Source organism: Pipistrellus hanaki (assembly GCF_964339955.1).
Source record: "Pipistrellus hanaki genome assembly, chromosome: 5".
NCBI classification, from domain to species: Eukaryota; Metazoa; Chordata; class Mammalia; order Chiroptera; family Vespertilionidae; genus Pipistrellus; species Pipistrellus hanaki.
In genome coordinates, this window is record NC_140507.1 from 65,896,229 (window position 1) to 65,913,686 (window position 17,458).

Here is a 17,458-nt window from a genome sequence, read left to right on the forward strand (position 1 = left end):
AAATAATTATTACCATCCCTATTTTTACCCTGATTAAACTTAACCCTTCCAGGAAAGATTTTTATATCTCTTTAAAATACCACACAATGTTGAGATCTCAAAGAAAGGTTTGTGAGTAGCTCTTACCTTTAACTAAACTGAATACTTGTTCTGCATATGGGGTAGATATGGCCATAGGAAAAGAAACGAGAGAGAACACTTTATATATTCAAGTCTATTTCTAACATAGAATAGGAGATCTTAATGTCCAAGTAGCAGATCTTAAGGTCCAAAGCCACAAATACATCTTTTCCTCCTCTTCCTGGGCTTTCATTTAAACTAAGGAAAATTATCCAGTTTATTCTCTGAAATCTGAGCCCTTGGTCAGAAATTTAGAAGTTTTGACTTTTTTGACAATTCCACGTGGTTATCTTATAAGGATATCAAGATTAAAATGTTCAACCAGAGATCCGTTACCTTCACCAAACTCCCCATCAGTATCTATCCCAACTACTTGCCCAGTTACTTGCCCAAATGCTATGCTTCACTCCTGCCTTTTTATCAATCCTCAATGTCCAGTTCATGAGTAAATCATGTCTATTTCACCCCTAAATACACCTTCACAAAAAACATCTACCTTTTTCTAAATCCATCTGCTACAATCTATCTCTGCTGCTACCAATCTAGCTGGACCATCATCTGCTCTGGACAACAACAATTTGCTCTCCTTCCACTTCCACCCCTTCTATCTATCTCCACGGGCAAGTCAGAGTGATAGCACTGCTTATTGAAATCCTGCCAAAACCACCCCAACTAAACCTAATCTTTACCATAGCCCACAGTCACCACCGTTTTCTCATTCACTCTTCTCCAGTGTTAGGAAGTGTTCATCAAAATATACAACTTTAAAAAGTTGATTTCCAGGAGAATGCATCGTCACCCTCACTGGGCCACTGATGAAGGTACTGCAGAAATGCCCAGTAGTTTCAAGTTCCAAGAAATGAATCACAGGAGTTTTCTTGCTTTGGGTTATTACATGCTTCATTTATCACGACACTGTGGAGGCCAGTGTCAGAGAGGGGTCTCAACTCTGTAGTTAAGGTGATGGTTAAGGTATGTTCTTTGAGACTCTCTACTCCGAGTCCTTTGTATTCTATTGTACAAGAGATTATTGGCAAAGAGCCAGGACAAAACACTAAGTAGTTATCATAAACTAATGATTTATTGTTTCTTCCTCCAACGCCTGATAATCTGATTGTTTTCCTGAATTTAATTTGTTTTCCTGCTTCCTAAATTTTGTCAGTAGGACAATGGTGGTTGTCTTAGTGTAAGTCTTTCTGGCACCTAGGAGTTCTTTTGTGAGGCTGAGAGCAGCAGATCTTAAGGTCCAAGGTTTCAGACATCTGTTTTTAAATGCAAATGTGAGACTCTTGCATCTGGCCTTTCTAGTCCCTCCCCACCCCATCACAGAATCAGAATTTTAAAGAAATGTTCTACTTTTTAAATGATTTCATCACAATAGGTTAATTCTTGTTTATTCTGGCTATTCATCATCTGCCTTCCCTGACTTCTAAAGTATTTAATTAAATTAAATATGCTCAATCTCCCATTCCTCAGCTATCACAAAGCCTAAAATGATATGGTCACCTTCTCTTAAGATATCATCTTACTAATCAATTCTTTTTTGTGGCTTGGAATGAAATGTTACCACATTTCCAGTGGTGATTGTCCCTATAATTTGAGAGAGGTAGAAGTTTTCTACACATTTATGTATATAATTAAAAAGTGCATTCTTTCCCTGAGATCACAGTGAAATAAATGCCTTAAAAATCTTTAATTTTTGAAAAAAAGTTTGTCATCCCAATCCTTCTTTTCCTTAAAAACAAAACAAAAAACAAAACACAAAAAAACTTGTGTCTCTATTTTTTATAATTTACTGCTTTTTTAAAATCTCTGCTTCTTCCACTTAAATAATCTTATGGTCTCCCAATTGTGCCTTAGTCTCAGTATCCAAATATCTTTATGTTGTGCCTCTTAGAAGCTGAACTTTCCCATTATAAAGCATTTTGTGTTCCTCTTTCTGATTGGCAACTTACAGAGCAAATAAACTTTGATTTCTGTTTAGCTCATGAGGAAAATCAATGAGGACACTGGCAATTTCCTTTACAAATTACTCAGAGAGGCCTTGAGACATTGAGACATATACAGAAGTTGGCAAAAGTAGGTCTACAGTTGTTCCTATGGAAAAAGACAAGTAGGTTATGATGATTATAATAGCTTTAATAACTCAAAAGAATGTCACAATGCAACTGTAAACCTACTTTTGCTCACCACTGTATAAATAAGCTTTGAGAATAATTAGTTTAACCTTATATGCAGATTTACAATTTTCACTAAGGCAGTATTTTACAAAACACTAGTTAATATGCATAATTTTGAAAATACCATTCGGTGTTTAAAAAACAAACCTCATTTTGAAAGGCAATCATTAGATCTTAGCAAGGCAGAGGGAGCATTGCTAAATATCAAGTTCTTCCCATATTAAATAACGTTTTTAGTAATAAAATATTCTGTCATCAACTTTTATTAATTGGAACATTTTAATCTAATAAATTGAAACATAGAATGCAATTCATAGGAAGGATTATGGGAGCCATGACTGTATATTTACAATGTACTTGGCATCGTAATTAGATTGCATCAAATGCACACAAAAAGTGAATACCATTTTAAAAAATATATTTTTATTGATTTCAGAGAGAAAGGGAGAGGGAGAGAGAGAGATAGAAACATCAATAATGTGAGAGAATCATTGATCGCCTGCCTCCTGCTCACCTGACACTGGGAATCAAGCTCGCAACCAGGGCATGTGCCCCAACTGGGAATCAAGCTGTGACCTACTGGTTCATAGACAGATGTTCAACCACTGAATCGCATCATTGGGGTAAATGAATATTGTTTTATTATATCTCTGTCATTGCAAAGGAAATAGAGAAGCTCGTTGCAAGTTATAGTTACTTAATTTAGAGAGGAGAAATATCTTTCTTAGAAGACATTGAGAAGAAGAAAATAATTTTCTATTGTTCTGTTGCCAAATAGAAGAAAAGAGAGACCATGTTTCATTTCAACATATCTTCTGAAAAAAATGGGGTCTTTTAAAAAAAACTCATAAAGAAAACAGCTTATTTTAATTCTGGAAGCTCAGCATGGCCTAAAATTGTGGTATTAAATAAGCTTTCTTTTTTATTGACCTGTGGCTGCCCAAAATAATATATTTAACTCAGAGTACAGCAATATTGACACTCCCATATAAAACTTGTGAAATACAAGTATTTTGGTATACATTTTGCTGATGGGAAATTTAGCAATACATTTCAATGTTTACAGCTATTTGAGCAGCAATTTCAGTTCTAAGAATTTATACTAAGAAAATGACACAAATATAAAATTATATATGTGCATGTATATATGTGGGCACGTGTATATATAAACACATATACATGTATATGTGCATATATTTATAACATTCATTACATGAATGTTTATTATTGTGCTAATCCTAATAGTAAGTATATCATTATGGTACGTCCATACAATGGAGTATTGTGCTATCATTTAAAATTACTGTATAGCCTGTCTGGCATGACTCAGTGGTTGAGCATCAACTTATGAACCAGAAGGTCACGGTTTGATTCCTGGTCAGGGCACGTGCCTGGGTTGTGGGCTGGATCCCCAGTGTGGGTCATGCAGGAGGCAGCTGATCAATGATTCTCTCTCATCATTGATGTTTCTCTCTCCCTCCCTCTCCCTTCCACTCTGAAATCAATAAAAATATTTTTTAAAGTAAACAAATAATAGAGTTACTGTATAGATTTACTATATCTATGTATTTGGCAGATTTCTAAATGTAACACTATATAAATGTAAAATTCTGTAGTGTATCAGAGTATTATTGATGTTTAAATAACTGGGGGTTATAACTATAAATATATGATATCATTGGTTTGCAAATTTTTTTTCTTTTTTTCATTTATCTTTACTGTTGAGAGTATTATAGATGTCACCTGTACTGCCCCCATCCACCTGGTTTCCAACCCTCCCTAGGCCTTCATTACACTATTGTCTGTGTTCATCAATTTTGCATATGTGCAAATTGTTTTTGTTTATCAATTTTTATGTTTTACAAATGTTTCTGCCTTGGTCATTACTCAAAAATCAGTTATGAATAATAAGTACTAATGAAAAAGATCTGACAAAAATTAACAATGATATATATATGTATCTATACATATTTGGGCTAATTAATATATTTGTATATCTGTTGTGTACACTTACCTTTGGTAAGGAAGCTCGGGATCCTGAACTCTGTGTGGTCATAGTCAGCACAGTAGTTATTCCCAAAGCTACCCTGGCTGGAGCAGCATCCATATTGATCCAGAATGAAACCCATGACAGAATAACAATCAGGAGACTGGGAATATACATCTGGATCAGATAGTATCCCATTTGTCGTTCAAGATGGAATCGCACTTCTATGCATGTAAACTTTCCTAATTGATTGCAAAATAAAGACAGTAATTGGTAAAAGTAGGTCTTTTTTTTTTTTTTGGCATCACATCTTGCAGGTTTCCCCCATAATTTTGACCTAAAATTTTCCATTACAACAAAAAGGGATCCTAAATCACATATGCAAATCCATTTCTGAAAAGTATTTTTTCTTATTTTTCTGCTAGCATCTAGAAACGACAAGAGAAGGTACTGTTTCAGGAAATAGTATAGTATTCTTATTACTTCACACTTGATTAACACTGCATACTTATCAAACTACTCAAAGGTCCATTATTTCACTTGATTCTAACAAATACCTCTGAGATTGATGAGAGAAATTACTCAGTGACTGTGTTGTTTTTTTCTTGTTCATTGACTGTTTCTGGTGCTTTCAAGTATTTATTTAGAGTCAGGTACTACTATTTGTTCCAGAAGCCCTTACATTGGCTTTAAAGTCAGTGCTAAAGAATAAATACAATTAAAGCTGAATAGTTCCTTAAATGCAATATCAGTAATTTATTTTATGCATTGATAGTTTAGAAACTATTAATGCTAACAAATAGGAAAACATATTATTTCCCATTGATAACTTCAAACATAACTTAAGAACACACCTAATAAAAAAGAAACCTAAGATACATTTGTTCTATAATTACTCTCTATTAGAGTAATTAATAGAGGCATAAATTGTGGTTTAATTAAACATTTTGTTGACATTTATGCTTATTCCCTGGTTCTATTTCCTACTCTATTGCCATGTTACCTCTCCTTAAAATAGTTGTTTATCTGAACCATCTAACTCTTGGTTTTATTCTTTCCTTATTCAAACTATTTTAAGAAGGATAAGGTCAAGGAGTTAATACACTGGTATTTCTTTAAGGGGCATTCTCTAATCTTATTATAAGAGAAAGAATCAAAGAGCACAGCTGGGAAAATTGCTAGTATATATATTGCTAGTGTAGGGTTCAGTACAAAATTTCTATTATTGTGACCTGAGCCACATGCTCCAGTATTGCATGGTCTGTGCTGCAGGAAGAAGGGATGGATGAGATTCCAGAGCTTAAAGTTTTAACAGAGTTTCATAAATCTGGGAAAGTTGGATTCCACATTTAAGTGTTTAGTAGTCAGAAATATATATGCCAGCTAAACATGATCCTTTTATCAATTTATCAAATACATACAGAATGCAGAACCACTCTTGAAGTATATGAAAATACTTTAGATGTTTAAAACTCTTAAAATATAATTTTTAAAGTTTTTTTCTTTAAAATAATGAAATAAAATAAAGCAAGGATAATAAGGCATTTTTATGATATAACTGTTAAACAATTCAAGTAATCTCATGGTATAATCAGCAACAATTGCTAATTATTTGGGTACTTTGAATACATTCTTTACAGTTCATATGATTTTTAAGAAAAAGAAGCACTCATTGTGAGGATATGTTTAACAGGGTGACTATAGTTGGTAACATCGTACTGTACAACTGAAATTTGCTAGGAGTCTAGAACTTAAATGTTTTTGCATGCACACATCAAGTAAATATAGGAGGTGATGAAATGTTAATGAACTCAATGGGAGAATCATTTCACAGTGTATACTTATATCAAATCATCACGTTATACACTAATGATCTTATAATTTCAGTCAATTATCCTTCAACAAAATTGGAAGGGAAGCATTTTTGCTGATATATACCTAAAGGAAAATTTTCCTGTTTAGATTAAAATGGTTCCTCTCCCCCTTCTTCCTAGGGTGGACAGGCTTCTTAATATTCTCAGATGAACAGACAAATTTTCCATGTTAAAATCCACTCTATTATTTTCCTCTATAAACATTTACTGAGCATCTGTGTACTTCAGCAGATCCCAGAAATACATAAGTGGATACAATCCTTAACTTTATTAATGTATGGTAATGAGAGAAACAAATAACATATAGGTAAACATATCAGTTGAAGGTATAATTTCAGACAGTGAGAGCAGGAGGAGGAAGGAAGTGGATTTGGGTGTTTAACATGTACTGGTGATGAAGAGTCATTGGAAGAGCAGCCCTGAAGTATGTGAGAGTACAGGTTTGGGTTAATTTGGGGAAAGAGGCTTGGGAATAGAAGAAAGAGTAAGTACAAAGGACCTGAAGCAGGGATGAGTGTGGTGAATATAAGAAAGTGATCCAGTGTAACCATGTACAGAGCAAGGCAAAGAGAAGCAGAAGAGGGTTTGGGGCAAGTGACATCACCAAGTTTGTGCCGCCTTGTTACAGCAGCCTGCAGAAACAACCCACCACCCAAAACTTGCAGAAACAAGCCCACCACCCAAACCAACTCTAGATATTTTCTAGTATTTTTTGGAAAGTTCTTTGTCATTAAAACTGCCCCTAGAGGGTTGAGCAAGGACACTGGTGTTGTCCTGTCTGCCCGTTGTTGTCTTGTAGAGGTGTTCAACTTGAACTCTCTACTAAATGAATATGAGCCTCCCTCCTGAGGAACTATAATAAGGGGTGAGAAAAGGGCAGCAACTTTCTCACCTGATGGTGAATGGGTTAAGAAGTAAAAAAGATGAAAGGCCTTGTATGGTAAAAGGTCAGATCACAGGTGTGGGAAATGCTGAGCCCAAAAGAATCAGTTATTGTAATAAAGTGATAAAGACAGACCTGATTTGGGGGGAGGGGGGGGACACGCATGCATTAACACAGGAGGGATGCCTCCATGGAGGGCAGTTTAACAGAATGTGTAGGAATAGGTTAGACAGTTAGTATAGATATTATGGAATAACCCGTATTAGTTGAGAGAGGTGAGCAGATCTCATGAATGCACTGAATCTATCACTTCTTTATGTGAATAACTATCTTTGGCTTCTATCCTCAAAGGCAAAAGATACTGTGTCTGTGTGAATAGTAGGTGCTTAAGTAACCATACCTTAAATGCATGAAATTGTGGCCAAAACTTTAAGCAACTGATGTCTTAAAAATTTAAAAAAAGCAATTTCTTTCCTTTTTTTAACAAACACAATGTTTTACATCCCAAGAAGCGTTAAAAGTAAATTGTATTATTCACATAGACATTAAAGAACTTTTTTGGGAAACATAATTACTCTGTAATTATGAGTTTTTCACACAAACATATTTAAATGTAATTAAACACCAAACATTTCTTTGGTCCCATACAAACTGGTTATATAACAATAAGTCAAAGCACCTGTAACTTTCCATATTCTGTTCCATTACTATGGAAAACATTGAGCTATAAATAGTAAAAATAATTAACCTAGCACCACAATTTAAGAATCATCTGACTACCATAAAACCACAAGTTGTAATGCAGCATACCTGTGTTGTAATGTTTAGTGCAGTATCGTAAATCTTTCTCTTCTTTCAACAGAAATTGGGGCAGAGTGAGTCCTTCTGCCACTTGTACAGGTGCCTCATCTTGCCATTCAAAAATGAGGTCATTCATTGTGTATCCAACTATAAGCAAAGCATAATAAATAAATAAAATATATATAGCATTAGAGGGCATTCAAAGAGATGAAAAAGCACACACTCTGCTTGTACTACTTGTACAGTTTACAGTACATGGAATGGGAAGGCCAAACACTGTCATCTTAATTCTATCCATTGAACTACTCAATCTCACAAAATTCTACTGAAATCTATTCATGTGGAATACTTATCAAATAATGTAATAAAGTATAGTAAGCTACTAATAAGTACAACATACATATACATTCTTTCCTTGATATAGGCAACTACTGGATTAATTCAACAATTCATTTTGGTTCTACTCCATTGGATTTCTGCTCACCATCTCTCAAATTATTCAGGACTTTTTCCAACTGAAATGGAAATTGTCACTGATTAAGGAATAACCTCAGCTATAACAAAAGAGGGTGGGGTAGAGAAGTACCAGAGCTGATACCTTCCTTCGTTTAATAATTAACTATTTTAGTTTATGGAATCTGCATCTAGGTTCCAAGTCCAAAAATGAACAAAATAATATTTTAAATAGAAATGTCTGCTATTCAGAAAAAAAATCAGAGTACAAAGAAAATCCACAGGAAGAAACTCTTGCACTTACAGAGAGTTCAGGAGAGAATGAACTAATGTATTTTGCAATAAAGAGGCACCTTCTAGCAAATTAAATTTCACATTTCTATTGGAGAATTACTTAGGAAAGAGCAGAATTGTATATTTTCCTTCCTTCTGAGTGAGAACTTAATTAAATGTACATTTGGAAGCTGCTGCAGAGAGAGCCTGAAGTCAATGGAATCATAGGGGAGTCTTGTTACAATGCACAACCACCACCGAGGCAGAAAGAGAGAAGCAGCAGATCTGGTCTCCAAACTAAGTCAAGTGTTCAAGTAAAGGAAGCAGAAGGTCTAGGTCCAAGAAGCAAGGGAAACTATTCCCAAGAAATTTTCCTGTAGCTTGTATTGTAAGGGAGAGGCCATAAGCATAATTAAAGTCCGTAGGCTTGGTGCACATTAGGCCAAACAGAATAATGGGTAAGGGAGGGAACTGATTACCTTTCCTCCCTCCCCCAATATCTGGAAAAGAATAGGTCTAGCTGTGGTGGGAGTAGCTTAATTCAGAGACCCAACTGCACCCACCGACTCTTGGGAATACCTGGCATCAGCCACCCCCCTAGCAATGGGGATGGTAGTCACAAGGACATCAGTGATTAGAGGATCTCTTTAGATTATCTGGATTTTGCTGTCAAACTTAATAGCAGCACTACCATCAGTGTAGTGGATCCTTCATGGAGCATGCACTACTTGGTAGAGTTTGTAAAGTCATCCAGATTGCAGGGGTCCATCTGAATTCTGGTTCCAGAGAGATGTGGAAGATAGAGAGTCTGCAAGACTATGCTCTGGACCTCTGGATGTAGCACAGCAAGGACTTAATGGACTCACTCATACTGGAATACATTTCATTGAACCCTTCAAGTAATGATCTGCTTGCTAACCATAGAAGGTTTTACTTATAAATCTTTTGATGTATTTATTATAAATACTATCTTACATAGAGAGAAAATAGATGTACATTTCTCAAGGATCAAAAGATAGTAAAATAGGCACCAATTCTTATTTGCTTCATGTACCTTTATCCTTCCATACCTGAAATATCTAAAGACACAATATGGGCAGTTTTGTCCCAAGTTATACAGATAAATGGAGAAATGAACTGAAACCTCATTTTGTTTTTACATTCTACATTTTTCTTAAGCTTCTGTGAAAAAAAACCAAAAAACTCACCCTCTGAAATTGCTTCAAAAACAAACTTTCATTGGTCTCCAATGCCATTAATAGGGCAGCATATTTAGCTTGCTCTTGTATTAAATAATCATCCACATGAAATGATTAAGGTCTGGGCATTTCGTAATCAAACTATGCTTCTTCATTATGGTCCATACTATATTTAAGTTGGAAATCATTATGGTCCGTACTATATTTAAGAGGAAAAATAGTACGATGGCATGTTTAAGGGATAATTCATTATTCTGAGCAACTTACTAGATATCCAAGGAAAATAACTAAATGAGAATTTTACTTCAATAGACCAAACGTAGCTTTAAAACAAATCAATACTCTTCTACACAGTTCAAAGTGTTTTAGCAACCTTACACTTTCGGCTGACAGACTTTTATACAAGTCTGAGATTGTTAAGGAGAATAGACTGGCTAAGGAGATCAATGTTGTGAGCTGAATTGCCTTGTACTGTAATAAGCTTCACACCAAAAGGAACTTTATTCAGGGAACATTAATTTTAACTTCAGCTAGAAATCTCATAGGGCAGCTGCAGTGAAACATGTAAACGAATAGCTTGATGCAACCAATAATTGCTTCTTCAACAAGTATTTATTGAGCACCAACTGCATGTAAGGCATCCGGGATGCTCGGCAACAGGGAATGGGAGGTCTTGTTGCCAGGTAGAAAATAAGTGACATGGTAGAGGTACAAAGAGGTGTGTGCCTTGAGAAGGCGGAATCTATCATGCCCACTTGAGTTGCATCTTAAGAAAAGGCAGGACCCCTGTATCAAGAACGTGAGAGGGCAAAGGAAATAGCATCATCCATTGAAAGAAACTGCGAACTCCCAAGGTTTATAACAGATCTAGCAACCACTTCATTGGTCTGGAGCCAGTTTGCATAGAGGAGCATAGGGGATGAAGAGATACATTAAAGTCAGGTGGTGTCAAGTTTAAATTCTAGGTTGAAAAGTTCAATCTTTAAAAATTCCCCTGTGGGCAATGATACACAATTGAATCTCTTGAGCAGGGAAGTGACGTGACAAGAATTGTGCTTTAGAAACATTATTCCAGCAGGATCCTTTCATGGAATTCACAAGGTCTGAAGTGCTTTATAATCACAAGACATAATTTACGCTTTTCACTGTGTTGACGTTTGCCCAGATGGTGAACAAACAATGGTGGGTAAAAGTTCTGGTGCGCTAGCACAGTCAAAGGCAGTGGCACCAGACTGCTGGCGGTGATTGTGCTCCCTAGCTCCATAGATCACAGCAAGAACAATGCACTTCTATTTAAGAATGTTCTTGATCCTTGATGGATAATTTTTATCAAATTTTGACCCTTTATATAAATAACTTTCACAATTCTGTGTGTCAAAATCGGAAATGTGTAGCAAGCAAGTCAGCTGCCTACTGTACTATACTAATTCTTTTAAGGAAAAGCACAGGCATGATTGATTTGCAGGATAAACCAGCTGGGGTTTTTTTTTTGAAACACCATTTTCACGTCAAAACAAAACAAAACACAAAACACGCCATGCCTGGCAAGCTGTGAATATTATGATTAAGTTTATGGCAAACTGTTTTCTTAAAAATAAAGAAAGTGAGTGAACCTATCACACCCAGGTCACCGACTGATTTGTTGTCAATGATAGATTTGTGCTTTCAAGTCGTAACTAGAATTCTGAAAAAGTTACTATCCCAATACTAAACGAGTTTTTGATGAGCTTCAAGGTGACATTAACAAATGTGACCTTTCAATATGGTACAATGATGTGTGTCAATGTTTAGAAAATATGAATAACTCATTAAGCTTCCATTTTCCAAATGACCAAAGCATGATGTTAAAAATCATACATAGAGTCAGGCCAGTGTGGCTCAGTGGTTGAGTGTCAATCTATGAGCCAGGAAATCACAGTTTGGTTCCCAGTCAGGGCACATGCCTGGGTTGCGGGCTCGATCACAGTGGGGGACATGCAGGAGGCAGCCGATCAATGATTCTCTCTCATCATTGACGTTTCTATCTCTCTCTCCCTCTTCAATAAAAATAAATATATTTTTTAAAAATCCTGCATATGTAAAAGGTCCACTCAAAGTGCAAGCTAGAGAAGTGGATTTTAATTTATAAGAGTATGTAAAGTTTGTTGATACGTTTTCCAATTTCACATGCAACTAACCTTTAAAGAACTACCACCTTCAGAAAATATATTTGTGTGTTTCGATGGATTGTTGTGTGTGTGTGTTTTGTTTTGTTTTTGCATGTTACAGAATTTCCTTCTTTTAAAGGTTGAATAGCATTCTTTTGTATGCATATACATTTTTTTATCCACTAAACTGTCAATGGGCTCATAGGTGTCTCTGTACCTTGGTTTTTTTTAATAAACATAGGAGGGCTAATATGTTTTTGTGATCCTGATTTCAATTATTTTGGATAAATGTCCAGATGTGGGATTACTGGATCACATAGTAGTTCTACTTTTAATTTTGCAATAATAGAAATGAAATTTGATGATGTAATACTAATTCAAATAAGCCACTCATTGAGCGATTTCACTTATATGAGGTATCTAAAGTAGTCAAATTCATATAATCAGAAAGTGGAATAGTGGTTGCCAGGGGTTGGGGAGAAAGAAATGAGTCAAGCATAAAGTATTAGTCAAACAAGATGAATATGCTCTAGAGATGTACTGTTACAACCTTGTACTTACAGTCAACATAACATACTGAACACAAAAAATTATTAACAGTGTACATCTCATGCTACATGTTCTTAACACAATTAAGATGAATTATATTTTTAAAGGTTTGTAAATCAGAGCAAAATAATCTGAAAGAAAATTTTTCCACCAATTTGTGCTGAAATGAGGATTTTAATTTATTGAAATATTACCACTACTTATATTCCTAGTGGACCATTGCCAAAGAATGAGAATTTTTTTTCTTTGTTTTCTCAAGTATGCAAACAAACCTTTTCAAAAAATTTTTTTATTATTTTTTGTCAAAATTAGAAAGTAATTAAATGAGAATAAAAAGTTAAAGAAATTTTTAAAGTTTTCAGTCTAAGCCACAGACAAATAGCTTATACAGTCTTTGCTTATAGCTCATGTCACTACAGTAGCCTTCTCTGATGATCATATAAAATACTTATCCTCCAATAAGTCGATGGTCACCCTTTCCTCTTTATTTTCCCCATAAAACTTATCTTTGCCTGAAATGGTATATGTTGATCAAGCTTTAATTTTGTTTATTGTCTTCATAGCATCCTAGGATTTAAACTTTATTCTGTTTTGGTCACTGGCATGTTTCCCAGTACCTAAAATAGTATGTGGCTTATAGAAGGAGCTTGAAACTACTACACACCTATTGGTGTGTACGAAGTCCAGAATAGCACCACTATCAAACACTGATAAGTTTGTGGAGCAAAAGAACTCTTTCATTGCTGGTGTGAATACAAAAATGATAGGGTAATAGTTTAGAGGTTTCTTACAAAAGTCAACATACGCTTACCATTAGATAAAGTAATCGTTCTTTAATATTCACCCAAATGAGTTGAAAACATGTCCACACAAATTTATAACAACTTTATGCATAATTTCCCAAACTTGCAAACAACCAAGATGTCCTTCAGTGGTACATGCAGACAATGGAATGTTATTCAGTGCTGAAAAGAAATGAACTAGCAAGCCATGTAAAGACATGGAGTAAACCAACATGCAAATTACCAAGTGAAAGAATCTAATCTACAAAGGCTACATCCTACTACGACTATATGACATTGCGCAAAAGACAAAGCTATGGAGACAGTAAAAAAAAAAAAAAATCAATGATTACCAGGGGTTTGGGTAGGAGGTGGGAAGAAAGAATAGGCAGAAGACAAAGAACATTTAGAGCAGTGAAACTATTTTGCATGATACTATAAAGGGATCTATGCTATTATAAATTTGCCAAAATTTAGAGAATTTACACCACCAAGAGTGAACTCTGATGTATGTTTATGGATCATAATAAACGTACCACTCTGGTGTGGGGTATTGATATTTGGAAAGGCTGTGCCTGTGTGTGGGGCAGGGATGTGATTGGAAAATCTGCACTTTATTATCAGTTTTGCTGGGAAACTAAAACTGTTCTAAAAATAATGCCTCCTTAACAAACCAAATCTCACCAATAAAGACATTCAAATATTACAAACAAGAAAAAAAATAATATTATTGAAATATGGCCCTGGGTTCAATTTTACCGATCCATTAATTCAACAAATAATTACTGAGTGTCACTCCATATAAGTACATAGGTACATTAAGGTGCTAGAACCACAAAATGACCTGGCTCCAATCAAGACGCTCATAGTTTAGTGGTAGCTGACAGTAAAACAGATAAACTGACAAGTTGTAGGGTCCTGTAGAAATAAGCAGAGAGCTCAGGAAAGGGTCCTAAGCTAAACTGAGGGGTAGAGTCAAATAAAGTTAAAGGGAAGACTGTAGGGATGAGTAGTCATTACCCAGGTGTAGCAGGGTTAAAATAAATATTTACCATATTCAGATGTAAAAAATAAAAAAGCATTTGTTTTCAACTCCTTGACAGTGCATCTAAATGTGGCGCCTCCATTCCATCTGATTAGGGTGGACTTCAGGGGCAGCAACTCAAATCTCTTTCTGGGAGCTTAGTCTCAAGAGAAAATGTTCAGTCTTTCAAGATTTCTCTTTTTTTCTTCCTTTTTTTCTTCTTCTTGTCAAGAAGCCAATTGGCTATAAGAAGGCTAACCATACATCTTTGTTTGCCAAGAAACCCCTAGATTACTTCTTTCCTTGTGGTCTCTCTGACTTTGCACTTGTTCTAGTTTTTGTTGGTCTTTTATAGATTAAGTATCATTGTTAATCACTGCTTTAAAATACATCGTTATTGATTTGATGGGTCTTCAATTTTACTTCTAGATTCTCCCACGGTATAAAAGAGTCTGAGACTATTTTAATGTTTAAATGTTAGGCTAAATTTATAAAAGAGCCAACATTAGCAATGGTCCACATGTCATTACCAGACCCTTGAAGGAACAAAGAAACTAACATCCTTTTCAGGGCAGCTAACTCCTGATCTGAGTAGTGGCAGAAGTTTTCTCAACTTTGTTCCCCCTGCTGGCCAGTTGGTGTACAAAGCGGAGACATCTGTGAAGTATCCCTGAGTGTTAAAGGGTGGAAAATTATGTTAGTTGTAAGTGAAGGTTGAGTAGTGCTGCCATGGACTGTATATAAAGTAATCTGAATGCTTTGAGATCAACAAACATGTATTTACTTTATGATTGGCAACACATTTTGTAAAAAAACAAACAAACAAAACCTTCAGGCAGTGATGGGCTAAAAGAAATGAAGGTTCATATTTATTTAAAACTTTAAGCACTGGGTTTACATTTCACAAGAAACTTGATGGTGAATGTGCAACTTGAACATTTAACATTTACGAAAGGGAGCTACATGAATAGCATTATCCACGTAAAAGCCAAAAGACACAAATGAACTGAAAACACATCAGCATTTATTTCAGAATTTATAGTCCTTTAAAAAATACTGCGCAAAGATGATAATCAGATATGTGCATTTGCAGGGGGAGCCTTTACATATCTATAAAAATAAAAGCGTAATATGCTAAGTAGACTGTATGCCCTTCCAGACATCCTTCTGGAAGACCCTCTGGACGAAGCCGGGGCTGTGGGGAAGCCAGTGTCAGCAGCCAGGGGAAAGGAAGGTCTACTCTTGCCCGAATTTCATGCATCAGGCCTCTAGTCACTTTATAAAAACAAGTTTTTATTTAGATCAAATTATTTCTTCTGAATTAATTTCACTTTTCTGATATCAAGTTTTCTTGGAAAAGTGCATAACAGAAAATTTGCATGCAAGTAAGAATAGTCTCATTCCCTGCTTCAGAGAGAAAGTTGGCTAAATTGATTTTAAATGAGTTTAACTTTTAAATTCAAATCTTTAATCCAAGTATGCTTTTGGAATTGCATTTGTTGAAAATAAAATACCCGATGGCCTTGTAAATCCTATTGTAAAGTCTCTCTTAAAATCATTTAAAAAGTTCAACATTGAAAATAAATGTCATTTATTTGGGATGGAGCTGAATAAAATGTTTGTTGGAACTCATCACTCTGGTACAAACTATGTGCCTTGTAAATTAAAAAAAGAAAACTATGGAGATGCAATATTTTTTTAATTTAGTTGTGATACATTTGATTTATTTTATATTCATAAACTCTGTTACATTCTATCAATTGAAGAGAAGCTGTAGCTGTTAAAATTTACAACTTTTTAATGTAAACACAGTAACTAAACTATAATTTTTGTGTGTAATCAAGCTGATGTTGAATTAAAAATAATATCTCATCATAACACAACATGTTTTTTCTATTTACTGCTTGTTATTAGTTAATTTTTTTAAAAGTTCAACTATTTAAAGAACTATTTGTAAATATTTGGGAACTCATCATTGTAATACATATTCCAGATATATTTACAAATATTCCAATATATTCTGTAATGATATTGAATTTTTGGCAAATGAGTTTTCTAAATTTTGGTTGTATTGTTCTAAATGGATTGGAAATATTTAATCAAAATTGCTTTATAAATAGAGCACTAAATTTTTAGTTTCTAAAGGTTTTTAGCAAATAGGATGTATTAAAATGAATTTTCTAAATAGGAACACATTGAGATTCATCCCTATAATAGAAAGGGAGAAATAATGAGGTTTTAAATAATGCATTTATATTTTAAATTTAAGAATTGTGCTATGGAATACATTAGCTTAAGGGGAGATTAAATTGATGTATTGCTTGTTGTTTTAGGTAACTTACATTGAAATGAAATTAAGATGACATATTTTCTAGCATCTAAATTAGCAAAAAATTTAAAAGTGTTCCTAAATAGAAGCACCTACTTTAATTGAGTAGTGTCCCATAAACATATTCATTGCTAAACAGTTCTCTTATTCAAGACAAAGACAATATCTATAAAAATATATGTGTTGAAATATGTTACCTATTTCAACAAAAAAGTTAAGCCAGACTTTGGAATTATCAAATATTTTAGCTATCACACTATATAGATTATTTTCTCAATTAAAAATTTACAGTCTACACCATCAGATCAATTGCCAGCATGAAAATTTGAAAATATAAACATTAAATAATCATTATTGAAAGACAGAAATGATTGCAATAAAGATACAGACATGCTATGGTCTTAGGTAAAAGGACTCATTATTCTGAAAATGTTATTCTCCCATAATTAATCTATAATATTAATTCAATTTAAATAAAAATCCTTCCCTAGACAGTTTTCTCAATGGTTAGAACACCAGCTCTTTGACTGAAGGGTACTGGGTTCGATTCTGGTCAAGTACACATACCTTGTTTGCAGGCTCAATCCCCATTCCTGACCAGGGCTTGTGGAGTAGGTAACTAATCGATATCTCTCTCTCACATAGATTTTTCTCTATCTGTTTCATCCCCATCCCTTCCACTACCTCTAAAAATCAATGGAAAAAATCCTCAGGTAATGTTTAACAAAATAAAATTAAAAACCTTAATGTAATTTTCAACTATAAATTAAACTGAAGTATAAAAGTGCATGCACAGCAATGGCAATTTTGAAAAATAAAAAGTCAAGAAGCAAGAAAATGGTGATGGAAGGAGACTT

The 17,458-nt window shown here is 34.5% G+C and overlaps 1 protein-coding gene across 2 annotated transcripts in view; it reads right to left on the reverse strand.

Moving 5' to 3' along the window:
* Positions 1-17,458, reverse strand: part of GLRA3 (glycine receptor alpha 3) — a gene marked incomplete at both ends in the record, with an annotated part of 133,539 nt that overhangs the window by 29,020 nt on the left and 87,061 nt on the right. For both annotated transcript variants that reach the window (XM_084883454.1, XM_084883453.1), the window contains 2 exons: positions 4,315-4,529; positions 7,855-7,992. In XM_084883454.1, coding sequence (XP_084739580.1) covers positions 4,315-4,529; positions 7,855-7,992 — 353 coding nt within the window. The remainder of the gene's footprint in view (positions 1-4,314; positions 4,530-7,854; positions 7,993-17,458) is intronic.